Source organism: Amphiura filiformis, chromosome 8, assembly GCF_039555335.1.
Source record: "Amphiura filiformis chromosome 8, Afil_fr2py, whole genome shotgun sequence".
Classification (NCBI taxonomy): domain Eukaryota; kingdom Metazoa; phylum Echinodermata; class Ophiuroidea; order Amphilepidida; family Amphiuridae; genus Amphiura; species Amphiura filiformis.
Window position 1 is genome coordinate 34,125,452 of NC_092635.1, and position 17,188 is coordinate 34,142,639.

At 34.2% G+C, this 17,188-nt stretch overlaps 1 protein-coding gene across 1 annotated transcript in view; it reads left to right on the forward strand.

The window, feature by feature from the left end:
• The window catches only part of LOC140158976 (DNA-directed RNA polymerase III subunit RPC3-like), a 153,103-nt gene that overhangs the window by 134,777 nt on the left and 1,138 nt on the right, over nucleotides 1–17,188 (forward strand). The window contains exon 12 of the mRNA XM_072182278.1: nucleotides 729–878. Within this exon, the coding sequence (XP_072038379.1) occupies nucleotides 729–878 (150 nt within the window). The remainder of the gene's footprint in view (nucleotides 1–728; nucleotides 879–17,188) is intronic.

Sequence of the window (17,188 nt, forward strand, 5' to 3'; positions counted from 1 at the left end):
CAAATGATTGTGTTCTTTTTGAATTTTATTGAATAGCCACTTCAGTTTAAGTTGGAGAAATATTTGTTTAACCTACATGTAACAAATATGAATTACTGTATAGCGGAGAATTTTCGCAGGGGTTTATTTTTGCATTTTACGCATTCGAATAGGCAGCCACAAAGTTATAACCCCGCAATAATATTTATTACAAATAGTAGTTAATGTAAATATATTTGAAAACACAAATTAAACATCCACTAAACTGTCAAGAATTTATCAAATCCCAAATAATTAACATAATAAAAATATCCCACTATGCAGTACATTGAATATCCAGTCAAATTTTATAGTGTGAAACATGTTGTTATCCATTTATTTCAAATCTTTACATTTTTTATTTATTGGTATTTAAAAATACTTACAATTACAACTTGGCTTTCATAATTATGTTACATTTTTAAGGTTCAGTCCCAGCGGAGTCCTGATTTTTTTCTCTCTCAAAATTTTCATATGCCAGTTTGCTCGAGCCACCAAATCATCATTTTTAATGGCACTTAACTTAAATTAAAGCTGAAGTTCTTTACCATGATGCAAAAATCTGTAAATTGAGTTTCACTGCATTAATTGTCCTCAATTTGTTTAATCAGTGCACATTGTTTAAATTTCCAAATATTATATTGAAAAGAAATGTTTTCACTTATCAAGTACAGAGGAACTAATGCACAACATTATATTATTTTCTTTAGGAGGTTAATAGAGAAGGCCCAAAGAGTGGAGGCTATTACAAAGTCATTACAGAGTCATGGTGCGGACCCTACTCAAACAGCTGAAATTGAAGACATGATCACTGCACCTGAGAAATTGCAACTTGAACAGTACAAGAGAAAGATGGCAAAGTAAGTGCTACTTGCTTAATTCATATTTGTAAGTTTGTGTTTGGAGAAGTGTACTCTATTACATTTGGGTGAGGGTGGAAACTAAACATATTGGTTTCATATTAAAGCTAATGCTGGTTTCCTACTTTCCTGCCACTTGCCGCTTTGCTGCTCTGATGATGACGATTTTGCTTCACTGCGCAGTCATACCAGAAACCCTAGCCGTGACCAGCGGCAAGCCGATATATCGATCACTCCACCACTTTGCCCAAGCGGCAACATTGCTAGGAGTTCAATTCAAGTCAACTTGGGAGTGATGCCGCTCTGACATAACATGAACATGATACGATTTTTAGCGATGCTGCAGCTGAGCGGCAACATTTGCTTTCATAGTCATACTGCTGCTGCTCAGCGGTGTACCTCTCCGCTTGTAGAAAAGTGCAAGCAGCATGACGCGCTCAGTGGCAAGCGGCAGAAAGTATGAAACCAGCATAAGATGATAGAGACACATTTTGTGTGCGTGTGGGGTGTGTGTGCTTTTGTAAACACTGGCAAATGAGGACAAACATGAGAAATCTCTGTGTAATTGCTGATGCACAAGAACTACTGCAGACATCCATGGTTCCTGGACTGCTTTGTCATCCAAAATGGCATAAAAATGCAGTATAATCATTAACCACAGGTTTAGGGTTAGGTCTGCACTTATATTTACATTCGCTTACTCAGTTCAAAAAGCAACTTAAAACTCATCTTTTTCTTCGTGCTTTTCCGGATTCACATATGTAACTTGTTTGTCTTTATTGTTTGTGCGCCTTGAGTTCTTTTGAAGATTGCGCGCCTACTAAGAACCCTCCATTATTATTATTATTATTATTTAAAACTTAAAAAGAGGCTACGGTAAAGCAAATAAAACTCAGAATGTAATGTGTGTCCACTGTTGGAAATTAGAAATTGAATAGGATGGCTTGATGTCCATTTTGTCAATCTTTACATGAAGGGTGTGTATGTGTGTGTGGAGTGAAGGGGGGGGGTGTATAAAGCAATTTCATTAAAAATCTTTTGAAAAAAAATCACAAAAATTCACTTTTTTACCCCAATTTTTTTGTGACAACTTTAAAAAAAATCTGTTTGGAATAAAAAATATTAGTTAGCTTTTCATGGAGAAGAGACATGAACTTAGGGAAGGTTTTTCTATTTTATTGAAATCTGTCTCTTTTTTCGAAATATTGAAAAAAACATGTGAAAAAAGCAATTTTGTCACTCTATTAAGCTAAAAATTGCACATTATGGTGTATATTTTTGTTTAAAACAAATATTTTAAAAAATTGAGAAATTTACCTTCCCTAGACTTTGATGTGCTCTAAACGATAGTGCATAAAGTTTACTTTTTGCTTGCATATTTTTCTTGTTACAAAAATTGTGCAATATTGTCAAAAGTCAAAGTTATACACAAAACGTCCTTATATTTTAAAATGGTAAGACTTTCACGCTTGTAAAAGCTGTGTCTGGTGCATGGTCTAAATATGCATCTTTTTGCACCAATGAATCTATAATGTCTGCTTTTAGTGCGCCAAAATTCAAAATAATTAAAAAATCTAAAAGGCATTTTGACTACAAATTTTTGTTTTGTTTACACCACATTAGCTGGCATTAAAAACATACTGAATGCGCCTTGATTGCATTGGACATACGCAGAGAGTTGCGCTGCATCACGTGATGCGAATCGCATACGTAATCACAATATTTCGCATTCGCATTTTCTGACTCATTATTTCCCGCCAATTTACTAAGCTGTCTTGAGCCATGTGACTTTTTAGAGTTGAAAAGAGTGAAATAAATCAAGCAAAAATACAAGTAAATATTAGCAAGTTGTATTTTATCAGTTTCAAGTGAAAGAATACATCTTAGTGTTGATAAATATCAAGAAATCTCAAATTTGGGCATCTCCAAATGTGTCTCCCCTCATTCTGGCCTTAAACACACTACAACCTGAGAACTGCTATTCCACCAAAGGTCTTTTAAACACACTATACCCAGAGAAGTGAGAGATCTGCTATAAATCCAGTTCCTTCTCTACCAAAAGCCTTTTAAGCTCTTTTAAACACACTACAACCTAAGAACTGCTATAAATCCAGTTCCTTCTCCACCAAAAGTATTTTAAGCTCTTTTAAACACACTACAACCTGAGAACTGCTATAAATCCAGTTCCTTCTCCACCAAAAGTATTTTAAGCTCTTTTAAAGACACTACAACCTGAGAACTGCTATAAATCCAGTGACTTCTCCACCAAAAGCTTTTTAAACACACTATACCTAGAGAAGTGAGAGAACTGCTATAAATCCAGTTCCTTCTCCACCAAAAATATTTTAAGCTCTTTTAAACACACTACAAACTGAGAACTGCTATAAATTAAGTGACTTCTTCACCAAAAATGTTTTAAGCTCTTTTAAACACACTACAACTTGAGAACTGCTATTCCACCTAAGGTCTTTTAAACACACCATACCTAGAAAAGTGAGAGAACTGCTATAAATCCAGTTCCTTCTCCACCAAAAGCATTTTAAGCTCTTTTAAACACACTACAAACTGAGAACTGCTATAAATTAAGTGACTTCTTCACCAAAAATATTTTAAGCTCTTTTAAACACACTACAACCTGAGAACTGCTATAAATCCAGTTCCTTCTCCACCAAAAGTATTTTAAGCTCTTTTAAACACACTACAACCTGAGAACTGCTATTCCACCTAAGGTCTTTTAAACACACCATACCTAGAAAAGTGAGAGAACTGCTATAAATCCAGTTCCTTCTCCACCAAAAGCATTTTAAGCTCTTTTAAACACACTACAACCTAAGAACTGCTATAAATTAAGTGACTTCTTCACCAAAAATATTTTAAGCTCTTTTAAACACACTACAACCTGAGAACTGCTATAAATCCAGTTCCTTCTCCACCAAAAGTATTTTAAGCTCTTTTAAAGACACTACAACCTGAGAACTGCTATAAATCCAGTGACTTCTCCACCAAAAGCTTTTTAAACACACCATACCTAGAGAAGTGAGAGAACTGCTATAAATCCAGTTCCTTCTCCACCAAAAGCATTTTAAGCTCTTTTAAACACACTACAAACTGAGAACTGCTATAAATTAAGTGACTTCTTCACCAAAAATGTTTTAAGCTCTTTTAAACACACTACAACCTGAGAACTGCTATAAATCCAGTTCCTTCTCCACCAAAAGTATTTTAAGCTCTTTTAAAGACACTACAACCTGAGAACTGCTATAAATCCAGTGACTTCTCCACCAAAAGCTTTTAAACACACCATACCTAGAGAAGTGAGAGAACTGCTATAAATCCAGTTCCTTCTCCACCAAAAGCATTTTAAGCTCTTTTAAACACACTACAAACTGAGAACTGCTATAAATTAAGTGACTTCTTCACCAAAAATATTTTAAGCTCTTTTAAACACACTACAACCTGAGAACTGCTATAAATCCAGTTCCTTCTCCACCAAAAGTATTTTAAGCTCTTTTAAAGACACTACAACCTGAGAACTGCTATAAATCCAGTTCCTTCTCCACCAAAAGCTTTTTAAACACACCATACCTAGAGAAGTGAGAGAACTGCTATAAATCCAGTTCCTTCTCCACCAAAAGCATTTTAAGCTCTTTTAAACACACTACAAACTGAGAACTGCTATAAATTAAGTGACTTCTTCACCAAAAATATTTTAAGCTCTTTTAAACACACTACAACCTGAGAACTGCTATAAATCCAGTTCCTTCTCCACCAAAAGTATTTTAAGCTCTTTTAAAGACATTACAACCTGAGAACTGCTATAAATCCAGTGACTTCTGTTCCACCTTTAAAAGCCTTTTAATCACACTAAACCTGAGAACTGCTATAAATCCACTGACTTTGTCACCAAAAGCCTAATGAGCTCTGATGTCTGTCTGTGTATGCACAAAGTGTTAACCTTTAAACGAAGTTTGGAAAGTGGACTATAAAATGAGCTCTGGTTTCTGTCTGTGTAATATGCACATAATGTTAACCTTTTGCAAAAAAAAATGTTAACCCTTGGCTTCTTCATTTCTCCCGCATACTTTAGTGGATTTCAATGGGACTGGCACACAATGACATATGGGTACATTAACATGTGTGGTGTCAACAGATATGAGGTCAAAGGTCATCTAGGGGTCACTTTAGTTACCGTATTCGTCCGAGTATAGTCCCACGTTCGAGTATAGTCCCACCCCCCATTTTTCGAAAAATTCCAGAAATTGTAAAAAAAAAAAAAATTCAATGCATTTTGAAATCATTAATAGAGCATGACATGAATACAAATTATCAATTTTCATATTAAAAATACAAAATATCTTTAAATTTTTTTTTTTTTTTTAAATTGAGTATAATCCCACCCCCAATTGTGAAAAATGTTCACCTAAAAAACGGGTGGGACTATACTCGGACCAATACGGTAATATTGCAAATATATGTTTTATTTTTTTGTTTTTTACAAACTACAAAAGTCCATGAACGGCTCTTCTGGCCGGTGCACATTTTACGCACCGCCTAATTTATTACAAGATGAATTTCCGTGGCACTGAATCCATTTCTTTAAGATCTTCTGACTCACATACAATTATCCCATATAAGTGCAATACCACACCACTCCATGCCATACATAAATTCTCCCAGTCACATTTCCCCAATATGAAATTTAAAAAAAGTAAAATTAAGTTTGACAGAGGCGGGGTTCGAACTCACAGCGCAACGCTTTGGATACTCTATGAGCCTAGCGCCTTAGACCGCTCGGCCACTTGTCTTGTTGGTATCCATTTGAAACTTATTTGAACATATAATCGCAACTTCAACATAGGCCTACCACATGACAAGCAAAGGCAGAAAACGTACCATATTTTGGAATTTTATTTGCCTAAAAACATTAATGTGTATTAATAGCGCTCAATTGTTGTTAACTGCGTATTCTACATACAGAAATCCAACAATAAATGAGCCTATACAGGCACAATAGTTTTTTCATACAATATATCGATTTTGAGTCGCACGTGCGCTACCTCACTGTATATGTCGGTCGGTATATGCAACCTACCATTTTTCTTGTAGCTTCTTGTATACACGTCGATGTTTTTATCATTTATACAAGAAATCCACATTAGACCCCTAATTTTATTTCAGGAAATAAAGATTAGATTACCATAAAAACAAAACAGTAATCTTTGGCGGGGTCTAATGTAATTTTTACATGGAATTTTCAACGTTTTTTCTATCGCCATTCTCGTTCAATTAAAAAATATTTTGGCGTATATAAAATTGAAATAAAATTCTCTGCCTCATAAACGACATCAAATGTGCCACAATTGGGTATCACGAATCGTTATATATGATGTGCAGTTAATATTCATGCAACATTGAAGATTTTCTTCCTCCTAATACTTTATGTCCTAAGCTAAGTGCACATCAGAGGGATTCATGTGAAGGTATGATAACGGTGAAAGAATATTCTGATAATCTGAAGTATAGGTGGAAGAAGAATAAATCACCTGGTTCTGACGGCTTTCCAGCTGAATGGTACAAATTTTTCCATAATGATATTCATGAAATGGTTTTAAACTCTATTAATTATGGTTTTCAAAATGGTGCATTTGCAGTTGATCAGCGACTTCTCCACCAAAAGCTTTTTAAACACACCATACCTAGAGAAGTGAGAGAACTGCTATAAATCCAGTTCCTTCCTTTTTAACATTTATTTTAAACCAAGGGGTGGTGACTTTGTATTTCATTGCAATATTAATCCGAAAGACAAATCGATCCAAACTGAAATTAAAAATGCTTTTATAAAAGATGTATTAATTGCTTGGTGTGAAATCACATACCATTCTAACATTTCTGTTTCAAAATCACCATACCAAATTTTATGGAATAATTCTTTTATTCGAATGGATGATACCATCATCTATAATTCTGTTTGGCACAACTGTGGTATACAACGTGTAAAAGACTTATATGATAATAACGGCAATTTTCTAAGCTTTTTAGATATTAAAAGAAAGTTCACCATACCCGACCGTAATTTTGTTTTCTACTTTTCCTTGATTCATGCAATACCTTGGAAGAGAAATTGTAGGGTAGAATATGATGTTGATTTCAAATCCAGCAATGACGATTTATTAAACAAAATAAAAACTAGTAACAAAGTGTGTAAATTGATACACAATATTTGTATCAACAAAATATTTAATAAGCCAATATCAGAAAATAAATGGGCACAAGATTTTAATGTTGCTAATTTGGAATGGAAAAAAATTACTCTATATCAAAACTCTGTACACCTTCGATTAAGTTAAGATATTTTCAATTCAAAATTTTACATAGATATCTAGCAGTAAATGGACTATTGTCTCAGTATGGGTATTGTTCAGTCAAATCTGTGTTCCTTTTGCAAATCTCACGTCGAAAACGATTCAAGTCATCTTTTTTGGAATTGTAATTTTTCTTATCAATTTTGGAATGATGTTGAAAGATTTATTTTGAATCTCGATATATCATTTTCAGAACAGGAGATTCTGTTTGGCATCTTGGATAGGAAGGAAGACAGATTTAACTTTTTAATTTTATATGGTAAATATTATTTATACTGGGCAAAAATTAATGAATCGCAACCTAACTTAAATGTCTTCAAAAGTAAGTTACGTCTATATCAAGAAATTGAGAAATGTTTCTCCCATTTTGATATGGCAAAATGGAATTTATTAAATCTATACTAATTGTAAAAGTAGATATATACAAATATACTGTATAATTTTAGTATTTTGTGAAGGGGTCCGGTGGTCATTTTGTATGTTTTTTTCTCGGTGACATCCCGCTATCTCTAAGGTCCGCTATCTCTAAGGTTCGCTATCTCTAAGGTTCGCTATCACTAACGTGTAAAGTCTATGGAGACAGAATCCCGCTATCTCTAATAGGGAAAAAGGTTACGCTATACCTAAAAAAAAGGTCCGCTACTTCTAAGGTTCGATATCACTAATTTAAAATAAGGTTCGCTAGTTCTAAGGTTCGATATCACTAATTTTAAATAAGGTTCGCTATCACTAATTTAAAATAAGGTTCGCTATCACTAATTTTGAATAAGGTCCGCTATCACTAATTTATTGAAGGTTCGCTATCTCTAAGGTTCAAGTTATCACTAATTCCAATAAAGGTTCGCTATACCTAAGGTTCGCTATCACTAATTTTAAATAAGGTTCGCTATCCCTAATTAATTAAGGTTCGCTATCTCTAAGGTTCGTTATCACTAATTTCGATTAGGGTTAGCTATACCTAAGGTTCGTTATCACTAATTTTAAGTTGGGTCCGCTATCTCTAATTTTTAAAAATGTCCGCTATCTCTAATGTTAAAAAGGTCCGCTATCTCTAATTTTTAAAAAGGTCCGCTATCTCTAATTTCAAATAAGGTCCGCTATCTCTAATTTTAAATAAGGTCCGCTATCTCTAATTTCAAATAAGGTCCGCTATCTCTAATTTCAAATAAGGTCCGCTATCTCTAATTTTAAATAGCGCCGCTATTCCTAATTTTATATAAAGCCCACTATACATCTCTAATTTTCAATAAAGTTCGCTCTTTCTAATTTAAATTAGCCCACTATCTCTGACTTAAAAATTATTTTAAATAAAGCGGGAAAGGCGCCCTCGACTTGAATAGTTTATACGGGTGAAAATATACACATAAAGTACACAAACTCTTTAAAAAAAAAGCCGTTTCTTAAACGTACTAAAACTAAATTACAAGATAAAGTATTTTGTCATGCATATTTTCATGGCCTGCTGCTATAAACTTGATGTGGGAGTTACCACCTGTTGATGGAAGCAGGAGGCTGCGGTCTTCGGATGGCTGGTAAAGCTGCCGATCTGAAGCCTGATGATGTGTTATTGATGTAACTGCTTTATGGTAGGATGTTCCAAATGACACTGACCCCAAAGTGACCCCTTTTGTTTGGAAAAATCCTTGTTTTCCTTTCCATCACATGTTGTTTGACCAAATGACTTTAATTAGGTCTTCATTTTGGAAAGGTTTCTCACTTCTTAGGGGGACACAACATATATCCCCAACACCTGAGCGCGACGCGATCGGCTATCAATTGTAGGCCTATAATACTGGTACGCTACGGTGAACTGATTCAAATCTCTTTCTGGGTTGTTCGGACCGGAGCAGTATACGTACTAGCGATCTTGCAAACTTTATCATGTTTATTAAAATAAAATTACTGATCATAGCGAACCTTACAGTAAATTAGAAATAACGGGTCCTATTTTAAATTAGATGGGCCTTATAGCGGGCCTTATTTTTAATTAGAGATAGCGGGCTTTATTTTAAAATAACTTTTATTTTCAATTACAGATATGAAGCGGGCTTTATATAAAATTAGAGATAGCGAACCCTTTTTGGAATTAGAGACAACGAACCTTATTTGAAATTAGTGATAGCGAACCTTATTTAAATTTAGAGATAGCGAACCTGATTTAAAATTAGAGATAGCGAACCTTATTTAAAATTAGATATAGCGAACCTTATTTAAAATTAGAGATAGCGAACCTTATTATAAATTAGAGATAGCGAACCTTGTTTGAAATTAGAGATAGCGAACCTTATTTAAAATTAGTGATAGCGAACCTTAGAGATAGCGAACCTTAGAGATAGCGAACCTTAGAGATAGCGGACCTTATTTGAAATTAGAGATAGCGAACCTTAGGGATACCGGGATTGTTAAAATTAGAGATAGCGGACCTTATTTTAAATTAGTGATAGCGAACCTTAGAGATAGCGAACCTTCAATAAATTAGTGATAGCGGACCTTTTTAAAAATTAGAGATAGCGGACCTTATTTAAAATTAGTGATAACTTGAACCTTAGGTATAGCGAACCCTAATCGAAATTAGTGATAACTTGAACCTTAGAGATAGCGGACCTTTTTCGTAATTAGTGATAACGAACCTTAGAGATAGCGAACCTTAGAGATAGCGAACCTTAGAGATAGCGAACCGTAACCTGTTCCTCCTCCCACCGGACTCAAGTACAGGGAATAAAGTTGTGAAAAAAAAAAAAAAAAAATATTCATATTTTCTTTTATACAGAGGATGCTTCAGTTTTGACAGGAAAAATATTTTATTGAAAACCCTCCCACTCGGTTATTCCAAAAATGTAACCACGCTTCCCTAGAATGTGCAATAAATTAGCATTAAAACTTTTCTTATTTTAACAGCATTCTAGAAACTGGCGTTTGGCGAAAAGAGGAGTAGTGCAATACCAATATTTTCAAGCAGACATTTTTAACCGTGTGTACAACTCCTGGAATAATCTCCCTGCTGACATTAGGAATGTTCAGATTTTCAAATGTTTCAAATCTGAGCTTTTTAATCACTACATCTCAAATTAACTTGTCAGTATACCTACTTTGTGCAATTTCACTAGTGCTTATTATGAATTCTGCGATGTCTTGACCCTAAAATTTGCCAACTCAATTTTAGTATTATATTGTATTTTTAATGTATTTTATAATGTTTTTTTTAAAAATGTGTTTATAATTATGTACTGTGTAATTTTAGTTCTTTTATTTGGTGTGTGTATAAGGGACACCATCTAGTTGGCCTGCGTGCCTGTTTGAGGTGTCCTTTTGCACCACACACCGCATTTTGATATTTTTATGTGCAATGAAGGTAATAAACTTAAAGGCCCATTCAGTGATTTGCTCATCCAGATGATCGTAAAAATAATCAAAATTCAGATTTTGGTACAATGTCATTGTCATAGATGTGCTAACATAGCCTGTGAGTGGTTCAGCCGAAAGCCATGTATTTATGACAAAATAAGACATTTTGCACGAATGTGTAATTTAGATACTGACAGTATCTAAATTAGCTACATGTATTTAAATGGGGCTTCAACTTGGTCAGTACTGCTGTTTTCTTCATTTTTTGCCAAATGTGTCATTTCAAAAATACCAAATGACAATTTGAATGACTTATCCTCCACTTTTAAGCAATTTATAAACAATTTTAATTTTTTTACACTAGCGCTGGGATCACTGAATGGGTCTTTAACTAAACTAAACTTAATCTACTTGTTCTTAAATAGAACCAGTAGTCTAGGAGCTAAACCTCATATGAGCCTTAATTAAGGATTGAGTTCAACACCCATGTCTACCAATATTTGTTACCATGAGGTGTTAGGATAGACCCTCTGGATCACTGCTGGGGGGTAGGGGACTCAAATTGTAGTGTACGTTTTTTGCTAGAGGTCATAAAAGGTCACGAAGGGGTAAAAAATTGAAAATACTATGATCGTGTTGAGAGAAATATCAAATCACTTGCTGATGACAAGGATTAAGAAAATGTATAGTTTGTGCTATCTATGGTCTGTTGTTATTGAGTTATCTTACAAAAGATAAGGCAAAAGGACATGTTTTTGGTTGTACAGGGATCAAAATGTCAACTTACTTCGATTTAGGCAAAAATGGTGGCACATTGCTCATCTTGATATAAGAATCAAGAAATGGCATGGAACTTTCTTAACTGTTTACTGACTTGATACGTGCAATGGAAGTCAGAGATCGACAGTGGTTTATGGCCACCCAATGGTTTTTAAACTGGTTTGTACTCTATCTCAGTAAAGTGAACACAGTAGATAGGCAAAACTATTCTTTTTCTGGTTCCACTAGGCTACATAAACAATTTGCTACCATTTTTGCCCAAATTGGAGTAAGTTGAAATTTTGATCCATGTACAACCAAAAACGTGTCATTTAGCCAAAAAATTAGGTCTTTGTAGGATAACGATAGGTCATAGATAGCACAAACTATACATTTTCTTAATCCTTGACATCAGACAAGTAATTTGATATATCTCTCAACAAGATCGAAACATTTTCAATTTTTTTTACCCCTGTGTGACCTTTCATGACCTCTAGGGCAAAACTTACCCTACAATTGGAGTCTACTACCCTCCTAGCAGTGATCTACAATCCAGGAAAAAAAATAGTTGGCACACCTGCACTAAACAATGGAAATCTGTGCCCTATAAAAATTGGAGAGGCGAGTGAAACATGCATGCAATATATGTGAAGTACAGACTCCCCCATATATCTCACCCTTCCCCAATCCCCATCTTTCAATGTTGGAGGGTCTCACGGACCTGTTGACAACATGGCTTGGTCCAACATTGAATTGGGGGAGCGGGGAAGAGATAATACCAAAAGACAGGCAAAGTGTGCCAACCTTTTTTTCCTGGATTGTAGAGGGTCTATACTAACACTTCAAGGTAACAAATATTGGTAGACATGGGTGTTGAACTCAACCATTTTTCAAAACCTCTTGCTCCTAGACTACAGCCAGAGATGTTGTGTGTGTAGGACAAACATTCTCTCTACTGTCTATGGGACAACAGAGCAATTTTGACATAATGTCTTACTAAGACATTTTAAATATGTCTTAGTAAGACACTCTACTATTGAAAGTCCCCATAGAACTCCATTTTAAACGGCTAAAATAGTCTTTCACTTTACTTTGTTATTTCATCATAAAATGGGCAGAAACCTTTCCTGACAGTTATTATATTATTTCAGCATTTTGTATTTAAGAAGAAGATTGAAATTGACGGATATCGTACATTTTGGCTTTAATTTTCATTTTAAGAGCTTTTGTCATGTTGTACATGCTTGCATAGCTTCATTAAATAAGATGGGGAACTGCTGTTACATGTCCCTTATCATGATTTAATTAATTTTCCCAAAAATATATTTGCCATATTTATATAAAAAGAAAGAACTAATGAATGAAGACAAATGTACCCTTCAGACAAGGTGGTTGCTAGGATACGTATAAAATGTAGCTGATGTGCCCTCTTTTGAGTCGAAAATAATTTAAAATCTCAGATTAAAATGCTAAAGTATATAACTTTAACATCGCTTGAGGCCCCAGTAGGAGAGAAAAAAGAGCAAAACTTTTCAACTTATTTTTACATTATGACGTGAGTAGAGCTGTCACGTAATATGGATGTCTCTATTGTGTATGGAAATTAATCAAGAATTCAAAAATGCAGATATGTTTTTTTAACAAATTTTTAATGAATAAAATGTTTGATATAAAACCAATGTTGAAGTAAAAATGTAAGTTTTACAGTGTAAAGCATCATTTTTGTTACACAGTTAATAAGTAAAGCCTGATTTAGCTTATGCATCAATGTATGAATGATGTATCCAACTCCCGGATCCAACTTCTTGAGTAGCTTTGGCACTTCCTGCACAGACCTGCAGGTACCTTGCTAATGGATTCCATGAGTGCATATTAGCAATGTCAAGTAGAAATGGACCATATTGATATTCAAACTTATATAATTATGGTATCAGTGTAGAAATAGCTTTCCAAAAAACAATTAAATATGGATTTAACTAAAAGGCATATACTGTGATTGATTAAACTAATTTTACAACATAGTCATAAAATAGTTGTAAAATACTTTATTATGACATGTCATTAGTATATGTGACCAGCTCCAACAAAACCTGGAACAAGTCGCCAGACATGTTTTTGAGTTATAGGCCTTTAAAGATGACATTCCCATAAAAAATTGTTATTGAAAAGAGGGTTATTTAATCAATAATTGACAGTTGAACTATGATAATCCTATTCAATCCTGTGTAAGGCAGGAAACTAATTAGTATATTATTCAGACTAGCAATTTGGCAAAATAAACAAGGTATCATTTACAAACTTATCCATATCTTGAAAAGTATTAATGCTATGTATATAATTTTGGTATCATTTTGAAGCTTATTGTCCCATGCTTACATTTTTATTCAAATCATGAAATATCAAAAATGTGACTTGTTCCTGGTTTTGTCAGAACAGGTCACATATTAGTATAGTATTTGCAAACTATTTGCACTTGATAGAAAATGTCATATGGAAAGCCTTGGATTGATTTGCATTAATTTCATACTTGAATCGTAAGTTTCGTAACAGGAAATAGTCTCTGCATTTTGTCATGTAAAAATGCTTTTAAATGCTTTTTCTGGGTTTATTTAATAAATTAGCAACTAATGAATGCAGACAAATGTACCCTTCAGATAGAGTAGTTGCTAGGATACAAATAAAATGTACTAAGATGATAAAAGGGCACAATTGACATTTAATTATTTTGAGATAAAGAACAATTGCCTGTTGAGAGGCAGACTGCTCCTACAGAAAAAAATTGCTTGTGTGTCAAAATCCGGATGTTACATCAGGAAATTGAGAGTAGATTGGCTCCTTTTTGGATTCTATTTCCTTGCTAAATGGGAAAAACTTGTCAAAGAGCATGCCTTTGCACTCAAGAGGACCAGTCTGGTTCCGATCATGGCCAGACATAACAAAAGGGATGCTACAGAATACTTTAATTAAAACTATTTTTAGAATCTATCTGGCAGCTATAAATTCCTTTGTGTCTGCATACTCAAATGTCAAAAAGTGATCTGTTTGTTTCTAGTTTCTTTTAAAAGTTTCTTCTTGTTGCACATCTTAAAGTGCGTATGATACCAGTGTGTGTTAACTTGTATTAGCTCACCATGCCAGCAGGTATATACCACATTTTTGTGAGGAAGTCACTAGGCAGTGGGGGCACCAAGCTTCTTTTTCAGAGGGGCATGGGATGGCAAAGTGAATTTCGGGGGAGGGGGGTTTGGCAAATCAAGCAATTTTGCGCAAAATAGCTACACAAAAGTGGACATATTCAAATATGTTGGTTTTTATCGGGGGATTCAAGAGTTCTGACGTGGGGAACTCCCCTCTCCCTCCCCAATTGTGGCTCCACCACTGCCACAAGCCATTCAGGTAGGTAACCAATATGTAACATATTTGCCAGCCCAAAGGCCAGTATAATAGTAAGGCTTGTATGGAGGGGGGATTTTTCACTGCAGCCAACATCGTATTAATAGGTTGTCCTCAGCCATTTGTCAGTTCTCTGCTGCAAGCTTTGATTCTCAGCTCAGATGTTACACTCAAAATTAATGATAATAGCATTGCATGTTCTTGACTTTGCTCTCCAATTTTGTCGTTGTTGAAGATGCTGCGGAAACATAACCACTGGCATCTGTCGGAACAGGGAAATGCCTGGAAGACAAAACACAGGCTTTAACATGAACTTTTGCATGCGTACTTTTTTTATTTTTATTTTTTTATTCCCTGTGCTTGGAACTGATGGAGGGAGAAAAGACATACATAATAAGCCATCAGTTCCCAACGATCATGAACAATAATTACATAATCAAAATATTCTTTTTGAGCAACAGGTACAAAGAGAGACAGACAAGGCAAAGACTATGGACGAAGACAACGAACACTCACAATCATACAAAAGGACAGAAGACAAACAAGAAAAAAAGGATTCATATTCTACTCACACACTTAAAAAAAATCTAGCCATGATATATACATATATATACATAATATAAAAGATACTTGAAAAAAAAACACAATCAAATTTTATCGATGTCGAAAGAAAACTTTGCATGCGTACTTGAGTTTTCTGATTTGCAATATATTCCAACACCCAAACAACAGATACAAACCATTAGCTGCAGGCTGGTGTTAGTGTACATCCCTGTATCACAGTATCAAATCTACAGCAGGCACAAAAAGAAACTTGTCGTCCAGTTTCTGTCCTGCCATGCTTTTCAAAAATACTTGAAAGGCTTGTATTCAACAGATGCATACATTACATTGATAAATATGAAATTCTAAATGATAAGCAATTTGGCTTTAGATCTAAACATTCTACCTATATGGCTATCTTGGAATTTATTGACAAAATTAGTAATGCTGTCGAAAACAATGAGACAACTGTTGGGATTTTCTTAGATTTGTCAAAAGCCTTTGACACTATCGACCATAGTATTTTATTACATAAACTGGAACATTATGGTTTTAGAGGAAACGTTTTAAAATGGTTTAAAGATTACTTACATAATAGAAAACAGTATGTGTATTACAATTCTTGTAAATCTGAATATAAAGATATAATATGTGGAGTACCTCAAGGCTCCATCCTAGGCCCATTATTGTTCATTTTGTATGTTAATGATATCATAAATACTTCCACCATTCTAAAATTTGTCTTGTTTGCCGATGATACTACTATAACTTATTCACATAAGGACATTGTGTCCAAATACGATCTTATCAACAATGAATTAAAGGAAGTTAATAATTGGTTTAAGGCTAATAAGCTATCAGTGAATGCAAGCAAGACTAATTATATGGTGCTTGGTACAAATCACAAAACATCACGCGTATTGTACAATGTTACTAATAATATTATATTAGATAATGTAATCCTGGAAAGGTTGAATAAGACCAAATTTCTTGGAGTGACAATTGATGAGAATCTAACTTGAAATTTCATATTACCAACATCTCAAAGAATATATCTAGAGGTGTTGGTGTAATAAACCAACTGAAACATTTTGTTCCCGAGCGAATAATGTATTCACTATATTGTACTTTAATACTTCCTTACATAAACTACGGTATCTTAGCATGGGGAAATACTTGTCAAAAATATTTGGAAAAGATTTTCAAACTTCAAAAAAAGCCCTTAGAATGATATCGAATAGTCACTTTTTAAGTCACTCAGCCCCTATTTTCAAGAATTACAATTTGCTTAATGTTTATGATAGTTATGATCTCGAACTAAGCACTTTCATGTACAAGTATAATACCAATCTGTTACCAAAGGCCTTCAATAGTTATTTCGTTGAACAGAGGAATCACCTCAGGTATCACACAAGAAACGCTGAAGATTACAAGATCTGTCTTACAAAAACAGAGTTTGCTAACAAAACAATAAGAACCGCCGGACCAAGAAAATGGCATTCGATCGACAGATGCGCCAAAACGGCTACATCAGTAAAACTCTTTAGATCCCAAATTAAAACAAACCTTATGGAAATGTACACTTAATACCTCTTAGTTTTGATTTACTTATTTTTATTTTTCTCCCTTTTAAAACAAAAAATCGATTAAAATTAACTGATCTCTTAGCATTTATACTATATTCACAAAATGTCAGCTTTCTTTTACGATATACGTGAGCATATGTTATGAAATCCTAATTTGTCTTAAACTTATATTCTGCATGTTCTTTATTCATCATTTTTTTTCCTGCTTAGTTCGTTCTACATGAATGTATGGAAGAGGGTGGGGGGTGTTTGTATGTATGTAATTGTATTTTATTAGACAAATTAAGAAACTTAGGCTAAGGTTAAGGGGGTGCTTGTTCAG